The sequence below is a fragment of the Lutjanus erythropterus genome, chromosome 15 (assembly GCF_056507025.1).
Source record: "Lutjanus erythropterus isolate fLutEry1 chromosome 15, fLutEry1.hap2, whole genome shotgun sequence".
NCBI classification, from domain to species: domain Eukaryota; kingdom Metazoa; phylum Chordata; class Actinopteri; order Lutjaniformes; family Lutjanidae; genus Lutjanus; species Lutjanus erythropterus.
The window spans coordinates 33,864,129-33,873,910 of record NC_139331.1 but is presented as its reverse complement, the minus strand read 5'-3'; the positions used below and the strand labels follow the sequence as shown (position 1 = coordinate 33,873,910).

The 9,782-nt window shown below is 39.6% G+C and overlaps 1 protein-coding gene across 3 annotated transcripts; it reads right to left on the bottom strand.

Annotated features, from left to right (window-relative positions):
- Window positions 1-1,017: 1,017 nt before the first annotated feature.
- LOC146314755 (uncharacterized) lies at window positions 1,018-9,578 on the bottom strand. 3 transcript variants are annotated; one of them, XM_084737382.1, is made up of 5 exons: window positions 6,767-6,852; window positions 5,047-5,355; window positions 3,746-4,075; window positions 2,206-2,428; window positions 1,018-2,025 (listed from the first exon to the last, which is right to left on the bottom strand). In XM_084737382.1, the coding sequence occupies exons 1-4, from the start codon at window positions 6,810-6,812 to the stop codon at window positions 2,301-2,303; spliced, it is 813 nt and encodes a 270-aa protein (XP_084593508.1). In that variant the 5' UTR covers window positions 6,813-6,852; the 3' UTR covers window positions 1,018-2,025; window positions 2,206-2,300. The 3 variants fall into 3 exon arrangements, with proteins under 3 accessions (XP_084593508.1, XP_084593509.1, XP_084593507.1); XM_084737383.1 differs by lacking the exon at window positions 6,767-6,852 and adding an exon at window positions 9,169-9,578 and having other exon boundaries at window positions 1,020-2,025; XM_084737381.1 differs by having other exon boundaries at window positions 1,021-2,025; window positions 5,047-5,358; window positions 6,767-6,876.
- Window positions 9,579-9,782: the final 204 nt, after the last annotated feature.

Here is a 9,782-nt window from a genome sequence, read left to right as displayed (position 1 = left end):
TGTTTCTATCAAGGGGAATAAAGTATTTATAGAATTAATGTTTGTTGCGTGAAAGGCCAGAAGATGGTGCTCATGTTCTCTAATGTCTCCACGTCTCAGAGACGGGGACAGACTACACTGCAGTGTACCTCACAGTGTGGGTCAAGATAGAACGTGTGCATTAGAAAGTAACAGACAACGTTTATTTTCACAAACCATTTGCCTGAAAGTTTTACTGCAGATATTTATGCTATAACTGATGCAGAAAAAGTACAAATTTGCGCATAAAAATTGCCAGGTGATAGATACTTTAAGACCCCAGACCAGGAAAAATTTAATATGTGGTTCAGTGGAGGTAAACCATCTTCCATCTGTTCTGGGATTGTCCCACACTGAGTTGCGGGTATCCGCAAAACATAATAATACTCAATACTCAAAATCCACATACCCCTGAACTTAGAGACTCTTTACCTGCGCCACGTTTTGTTGCTGAAACAGAAAGAGCTGCTGCAGGCCTGACTGCATAATAATTTTAGAAATATTCAAAATGGAAAAAGCAACCAATTCTTCAAGGATTCAAAAAGACAAATTCTATTTTCTAATTTGGAATAACTTGATCAAATTCATGACAACAATATGAGCAGAGACTCTATGACTCCACTCCCTTCCTTTCACTGATGAGAACAACAGAAATCTAAGTTCCTTTGGTTCTGTTGTATATAGTTACACTTTTAATTGAGTGTGAGTTGAGTTATGTAGGTGAATTCTGATGCACATGTGTATAGATGTGATAAACCTGTATGTGTTGGAAGGTATTCTTGAATGCTTGAATTTTCGGTACATATGCAGATATGTGCAAAAAAAGGGGGGATTTATGGATAAATTCTTTTCCTAATAATGAAAAACAATCACCAGAATGCAGCTACGTTAAGCATTTCATGTTTAAAATTCCCAAGGTGACGACCCCCGTGTAATATGTTCCTGCCCCTAATGTTGAAACAAAACAGGATATCAGAACAGGGGAAAGCAAGAGTCTGACATTTATAGCTTGATTTGTCTCTTCACCGCCAAACCTTTAATGTAGTAGATATACATACAAAGGTCTGAAAGAAAAATAATTATATATATATATATTTACACAGAGTTAAGGCCTTAGTTAGCTAATAAAACATTAGCAATAGCTGCACAATTATTTTTCCAAACGTGGCCAATCAATGGCCAAACAGTCACTGTATACAGTTAAATGTACAATAATAGTGAGAAACATGAGACATAAAACTACTAACAACTTTTATAAATTAAACTGGAACTGATAATAAAAGAAAAAGTGTTGAGCTCAACAGAAATAAATGGAGAATAACATCAGTACAATAATTTAAAATCATTTGAAGCTAGTTACTGAATTCCAACAGAACGGCATCCTATCTGAGTTGTGTTTCAGTCCACCTGATGAATCTAAGCCCAAGACTAAAGGGATAGTTCACCGCAAAATGAGAATTCGTTCATTATCTACTCACCTTAATGCCAACTGAGGGCAGCAGAATCTCTCAAGTAATTTTAGTAAATAGTGGACAAAAAAACTAAACGTGATCTACACTTGGCTTCTTTTAGCTCTGTTTTGGTCTCCACCGTCTCCAGAGAAAAATATCTGGTTCTTTAGCTTCTATTTGTTACCATGTGTCCAACAAGTTGTCTCAAACTGTGTCCATCTGTTTGATGCTTAACAGGTACTTTACACTAGAAAACTATAAACTAAATGTGCCATAAAATTAGAGCTGTTAGCTAAATGAGACATAAAAGGTCTTGAGAACTGTGAGGTTTGTAATATTTCTCTGTACAACTGTCAACAATATATGTGTTGCTTTAATCTAAAAGAACTGATTAAAATGTGAACATTTTGCCATCTGAAAGTGCACATCTGCTTGTTGTTGACAGAAAAGTGACACTTCTTGGATGGAAAAAGAGCAAACAATGTCCTGAACATCAAGTCATTGTAACTCCTGCTTCTACATTTTCATAACTGACCTCGTCGCCATCTTTCCTCACCTGTGAAACACAAAAACACAAACAAATGAGATTCAGAAAAAACTCCTTCAAGGGAACTAACTGTTGACGTTTGTACCAGAGAGACTGCAGCCTCTGTGGTCACAGAATTAAAACAGCCTAAAATGAAAAAGTTGCATCATTAATTTTCAAAACCACATCAGTTATTTTTTTTTTACTCACGTTGTTGTCATTATCGTAGGGTTTCGTGTTCACTGAAAAAAATGGAAAAAAAAGTGGCATTAAACTGATAAAATTATGATTCATAATAACCACTTCTACAAAATGACGATGTGAATTTCCTCACTTCTGTCTCTGAAGAGAAGAACAGTGATCACAATGATGAGGATCAGTCCTGTGATTCTCAGAGCCAACATGATGCTGCTCAGAGGCCAATCTGTGGAACCTGTTCAGCATGATTTAGAAGAAAATAACATCAGTTATCAAATATGTACAATATTTAATCCACTAGTCTAGAATCAGCCTGGCTTTAAGCAGGGTCACTACCCAGACTGCACTCCTGTCAGTAATAGAATCGCTGCATTCAGCTAGAACTGCTGGTCAGTCCTCGGCTCTGCTGCTGTCAGATCTGTCAGCTGCCTTTGACTCAGTTAGCCACCAAATCTCCCTCTCTCCACACTCACCGAGCTCGGTATCTCAGGATCTGCCCTCCGCTGGTTCATGTCCTACCTCGTCCAAACCGTACACCTCATCCACAGGAGTTCCTCAAGGGTCAACGCTCGGTCCCCTTCTCTTGTCAATATACTCCACCTCACATCTCGCAATAATCCACTCTGTTCTGCTGATGATACCCAACTCTTCCTGTCGTTCTCTCCGGAGGATCATACAGTCTCTGCTCACATCTTATTATGCCTAGCAAATGTCCTGACATGGATGAAAGAACACCATCTTCACCTTAACCTCTGCAAGACTGAGCTCCTTGTAATTCCAGCCAGTCTCTCTTTACATCAAGAGATCAGTATCCAGCTGGAATCAACTCAGTTCACAACTACAAAGCCTACAGCCAACCTCCAAGATCCAAGCTGCCTCGATTGCTCAGTCATGTCGATTTACCCTGTAGAATATCAGAAAGATCAGACCCTACCGGTCTGATCCTGCTGCACAACTCCTGGAACAGGCTCTCATAATATCACGCACTGACTACTGCAGCTCCTTACAGGCAGGCCTCCTCGCATGCATGTTCAAACATCTGCAGATGAATCTCCAGAATGCAGAGACACGTCTGCTTTTCAACCAGCCCAAAACAGCACGTGTCACCCCGCTGTTCAGATCGCTCCACTGGCTTCCATTCGCCGCTCACATCGAATTCAAAACCCTGACACTCACCTACAAAACAGCAGCTACAACAACTACACTCTGCCAGTGAAAGGCGCCTGATGCAACCTCAACAGGGCCCTAACTCTTCTCTTTTGTAGTTCCAAGTTACCAAACTCCTTTCAATGTGCAGAATCCCTCTCAGTCTTAGAGAAAAGACTTAAGACTCAAAAGTCCAATGCATCCATTGCCTCTTGTCTTGCACTTCCTGTAGGGACCGGCATCCTCTCAGGCTCACTTAATGGCACTTAATGTTGTTCTCTCCTGACTAAATCCTTGTTTCTGTGGTATTAGCTCTCAGATGTATGTCGCTAAATTGTAATTGTACTCAACCTTTGAGAAACCAGCATGCAAATCCTTGTATCTGATAAGCTGAGTTGACTCTTACCTGAATTCGAATTTCCTGGTTGATCTCTTTTGCCACCTGTGAACACAGGTGTGTAGTCAGCCTCTACCTTCTTGCTCTCCTCATCAACAAACTGGCAGGTGTATGTCCTGTTGTGGCCACCCAGAAGCTTCACGGTGAGAAGAGAGAAGCACTCCTTCTGTCCGATGAACTTGTAGCCGACACCTTCACCAAGCAGCGCAGTTCCTGCCTCATCCACCCAGCGGATGCTGCTCCGTGGACAAAAATGGAATCCACTGTAGGTCAACAGAGAGCACTCTAATGTGACTTCACCGTCCTTCACTGGATCAGCGTCTGGTGTAAATGGAGAGACTGAGAGAAAACAAGTGAGAACTGTTATATGAGCATAAAAACTTTATTACAAGACACTAACGAGTTTCTACATCTATTGTCTTTAAATCAATCAATCAATCAGTAAATTGTGCACAACAAAGGAAAGAACAGCTGGACAAACTACTAAACAGCGAATATAAAACACCTGGAGCTGCAATGATTTGCCTATTATTAATAAACTATTACCTATTATCTATTTTGATAATCTATTAATCATTTTGATTCATTTTTTGACCAAATATATGTCCAAATTTTGTGATTCAAGCTTCTTAAATGTAAATATTTTCTGGTTTCTTTACTCCTCTCTGACAGTGATATGAATGAATATTTTTGAGTTGTGGATAAAACAAGACATTTGAGGACGTCATCTTTGACTTTGGGAAACACTTTTCACCATTTTCTGACATTGTATACCAAATAATGAGAGCTTTGATCAACAACTAATCAATTTCTTGAGGAAACAATCGACTGATTGATCGATGATGAAAATAATCACCTTTAAATTAATTATATAAAAATTCACCCTCCACACAGTTGTCATGAATGGGGGGGAGTTTGGTACTTTAATATGGCGACCTATGGGGACTGACTCACTTTTGCAGCCAGCCTCAAGTGGCCACTCGAGGAACTGCAGTTTTTTGGCACTCTCACGTTGGTTTTAGGAGCACTGCAATCAAGAATGGCCAATCAGATTTGCTCCTCTTTTTTCCTCATGCCCCATCCACTCCACTGATACTTGCTCACTACAAGGGTCCATTCAAATATGTGCTTATGAACACCGGGCCTCATGCATGAATCGTTTTATTAAACAGATTTGATCTCAAATATGTGCGTGTGAACAATTCAAAAAAATTCTGTAGCATTCATCAGTACTTCCTAAGAATAAATTTATAAAGAAGCAGAATTCCCTCTTAATAATCTAAATTAGTTTTCATGTAAATGAGACTCACTTGTCAGAACACTTAGATATACAGATAGATCCAGACTAGGGTTTTCCCCCTGCCGACACGTGTAGAAACCAACGTCCTCAGCGGTGATGTTGTTAATGACCAAAGAGCAGTCAGTGTCCAGACTCAGCCTGTCAGCTCGGACTGAGCTCTTCTTAATTTTTCCTTCATCCACCTCAGTGAAAGTAGATGGGTCTCTGTTGTAAAACCATGAAATCATGGAGCATGTTGTGTTGGATGTTCTGTTGCCGCAGGGCAGAGTGGCATTGTGTCCAGGTCTGTAGTAGTGATAGATGTATTCTCCAATGACGCCTGCTGGAAAGAACGAAACACATGTTCTGTAAGAAACATGTTAACATGAGCATTTTATTTTATTTTATCCTCAGCTCTGGTTAGCAAAGACACTCATTGTCTTTTCTGTGTTGTCATTTGATTTATAGGAGGTTAAGTTGACTTTTATTGTGTTTGTTTTACTTAATTTGAAGTTAACTTATTTTTTCTTAATTTATTAATAAAAAGAACCCTTGTTTGCACTTCTGTCTCACTTTTCCCTCCATCCTTTTTCCATGATTACTTTTAATTATTGCTACACCCCTCATCGCCTAGCCCAAATTTTGGGGTCCTAACAACATTTGTCAAGTTTGTCTGCCCAAACCACAAAGAGTTAATCTGCAAAACAGCAATCAACAGAAACCACACAGTGGTGCGTTAATTCTAGAGGTGGAAATCTCTGCTGCACTGCTCTCCAACATGCAGCAAAGCAAAGCTAACTTGCTATCTAATGTTAGCAAACTGCCTCCTCTGTACCAAAACTCTAAAACTAGGCTCTTCACCCTTCATCTGACAAGATTTAGCAAATCTCCCCTAGCACCACTAGATGACACTGTCCCTCATGGTTCATCATATATTGGGGCAGTGACCATGCAAAATGTGCAAAAGCGCATAGAGTGCAAACCTTTGAGTCCATGCTTTGGACTTTCCTCAGTGCAGTTTCACTGTGTGCACAGCCCTGCAATGACTTTAAAAGACATATTTAAAATCAAGACTCAAGTCTGAACCGTCTTTGTTCTCTGTGTGAGCTCTCCTTTGCAGCATGACCTTTTCCCTGACAACCGCACCAGAGAAAAAGACAAAGGACAGTATTTTTAAGACACAGCTGAATCCTGGTGAATCAGCGGTTTATATTTAGCAACGCCGGGTGGCAGAAACCTACGTCAGACCACGTAGGAAAGTTTTAGAAGAAGGGAAAATAGCATTTTTGGTGGTAAAACACGTGCACTTCAACTAAAATTTGATTGCACAGAGTGGGAAACTGCAAAGTGTTAACAACACAACTAAAAAGTTTTAATAAATAATGGATCCAACCTGTAAAATATATAAAATACATATTTTCCTAAAACTGTTATTGTACTTTTTAGTAAATGCTACTCAAAGAGGAGGAAATGGTGCATGCTGGGCTGTTTCCAGCTGAACTGTCCGCTAAAAAGTCTAATATTGCACATTTTAAAACACAATACAGAGGAGGAAGTGTTTGCTGCTGTTTTAACTGTCTACAAATACTGCATTCCAAACACAACCAAACGTATCTGATTTCAAAACATTTTTTTTCCCTGTTTCTTATAATTCACCAATTTGAAATTCAGAAAAAAGAACCCAAACATTTAATAATTCCCGTTTAAAAGTTTCCATTTTCTTAAAATTAGAATAAACGCAGAACATTTACCTTCAAAGTGAAGCACAAACATGAGGATTAATTCCAGTGAAGCCATTCTCTGTCTAATCTAAGGAAGCAGGCGTTGTTCAGTGAGGTTTTTTTTTTTTTTTCTCTGGTAGAGAACTGCAGGTCATGATGAAGTTTCCTTTTTGCGGTTGAATTTCTGACTAAACTATTTGTAAAACAGCATCACTCAGCCTGCGAGCGGGGGTGGGGTAGAGTGTGCACATTTGTTATTAAATTCACCTGAACAGATATGAAAAATATGACTTGCAGACCACCTCACAAATTATTGAGCTCTCCAAGTGTCATCTTACTGTTTTAGCAGGTGGCATGGACACTTCACAGACACTTCATAAGATGCTAATAGCCGTTGTGCTAGGCTCACTGCCGTCCACTTCATTTTCAACATGGCTGCTCCAAATATTCTCCTCCTGATCTGCACTTCACTTTGAAATGGTTCCAGTTTGGAGCCATGATTACAGTATTTTTTTAAGAATTCATGTTCAGTCTCTTCATTTTACCTCCACTTACTTTCTTGTCACGCTGACGTATGTGCACGCTACATGAATGATTGTTGATCATAAACCAGGCTCATATTTAAACAAAAATGCAGGAAAGACAAAAGCGATCTCGTATTTTATGTATTTTCATTTAGAATTACGAGATTTGAACTGATTATTAACTCATGATTCCAGGCTGAGTTTGGAGATTGGCTGACAGTGACTGATCACTTTTATCACCACCTTTAAGAAGAGGGACAACGTGCTGACCTCCAGACCTGAGGTAAAACTCCACTTGGTCAGTGAGAAATTGTGCAAAGAGCTTTTAAAAAAGGATCCAGTTGCTTTCTTATATAAATAAATATTTTGAAGTGCCTACTTAAGAGCAGAGGAAGTGAAAGCCTGAAGAGTGAAGTGAGAGGTACGGTTGTGTGGAAGGCACGTGATCCAGAGGGTTACTATTATTAAAAGAGAAACCTAAACAATATCAAACTGATTTCCAGCTGCAGCAGAACGTGTGCTGAAAGCATGGCAGATCTCTGATGGAGGATTTATTAAGCAGTCAATTCTACATCTGCTATTTCTGAGGTGGCCTCTACACTGCCTGGCCCAAAAAAAAATCACCACCTGCATTTAACTGATCAAATAGTTAAGATCCTCCCATTGGATAATTACTGCAGTGATTAATATGTTTCAGCTGGTAACAAGTTATTTAACTGATGCAGTGAGCAGCTTCTCATTTCTTCAACAACCATGTCAGAAGACAAATCCTGTGGTCAAGGAAAAGATGTTCCTCTGTTTCAGAAGAGTCAAATTATTGACCTGCATCAAGCAAAGAAAACAACTAAGGAGATTAATGAAACTACTAAAACGGGGTTAAGAACTGTCCAACACATTATTAAAACCTGGAAGGATGGAGATGAACCATCGTCTTCAGGGAAGAAATGTAGAAAAAAATCTTGAGTGATCGTGATCAGAGATCAGTTAAACGTTAAATCAAATCGTAGAAAATCATCAGTAGAACTCACAGCTGTGTTTAATAGTGAAATCAAGGGATTGGGACTAAACAGCTGTGTAGCCTCAAGAAAACCACTTATCAGTGAAACTGATCAGGGAGCATAAAGATTGGACTGTGGATCAATGGAAAAAGGTCATGTGGATTGATGAGTCCAGATTTACCCTGTTCCAGAGTGATGGGGGCATCAGGGTAAGAAGAGAGGCAGATGAAGTGATGCTCCCATCATGCCTAGTGCCTGTGGGGGCAGTGTTACGATCTGGGGTTGCTTCAGTTGCTCAGGTCGAGGTTCAGCAATGTTATGAGCCCAAAAATATGAGGTCAGCTCACTACCTGAATATACTGAATCTTTCCTGATGGACATATTACAAGATGACAATATCAGGATACATCAGGCTCAAATAGTGAAAGAGAGGTTCAGGGAGCATGAGACATCATTTTCACACATGGATTGTCCACCACAGAGTCCAGACCTGAACCCCACTGAGAATCTTTAGGATGTTCTGGAGAAGACTTTACACAGCGGTCCGACTCTCCCATCATCAATACAAGATCTTGGTGAAAAATTAATGCAAATCTGGACAGAAATAAATGTGACGTTGGATAAGCTTATTGAAACAATTACATAATAAAGCTAAAGTTTGTCCAGTGAAATATTATAGTGTGTGACTTTTTTTTTTTTTTTTTTTTTAGCCCATTCAGGATTCAGGATTCAGGATTCAGGACAGCTGCTTGTACTTCAGGACTGTCCTAAATGTTTCTGGTCACCATAGTTGTTGTGAGCAGTTGGGAATAAACGTCCACCTCTTTGAGTGTGGCTTACAAATTAGATTCTATCACCATAGTTTCTCTCTGGAGGAGCCAAACAAACTCAAAATACCGACAGTACTTACGTCTGTGGAAAGTATGCCTCACTCTCTCTCTCTTCCTTGTCCTCCATCCTTCGTTTAGCTTTTTGACAGGCAGCCAACATGACCTGCCCTGACCTGAAGTGAGTCACAGAGGTCTTGAGGAAGTTGTGGGCTGGAGATTGTTCGGGCAATCATTATGCAGTCAACCACTTTTCTTTTTAAGATACATTTTTTGGGGCCTTTTTTGCCTTTATGTTGATAGCGACATCTGAAGATATGACAGGAGAGGCGGTAGAGAGAGAGGGGATGACATGCAGCAAATGGGCTGCAGGCGGAAGTCAAACCGGCAGCTGCTGCTGACTGATAGCTGCAGTTCATACAGTGTACGCTCTACCAACTGAGCTACAGAGGCGCCCCATTTACACAATGTTTCATGTACTTCTGTCTATTAAATAGTATAGTAGTAAAATATAAAGTACCTGGTGTCATTTTCTATTATTGTTATTATTATTATTATTAATTTATTATAGAGATTATTACATTTGTATATTACTAAAATGTTTTTCATAATAACGTCGTGGTGACATCATATTGCTGCCTGTTGCTATGGAGAACAGACCGTTGCTATGGATGCAGTTCTGACCATAGACTCTGCT

Bases quoted from the DNA above. Each gene is read 5' to 3' on its own strand.
- LOC146314755 (XM_084737381.1), bottom strand. From the start codon at position 6,812: ATGGCTTCACTGGAATTAATCCTCATGTTTGTGCTTCACTTTGAAG. The intron at 4,076-5,046 runs GTGAGTCTCATT...GTTTTCTCTCAG, and splicing joins ATATCTAAGTGTTCTGACAA to TCTCTCCATTTACACCAGAC. The intron at 2,429-3,745 runs GTAAGAGTCAAC...CATGCTGAACAG, and splicing joins ACCAGGAAATTCGAATTCAG to GTTCCACAGATTGGCCTCTG.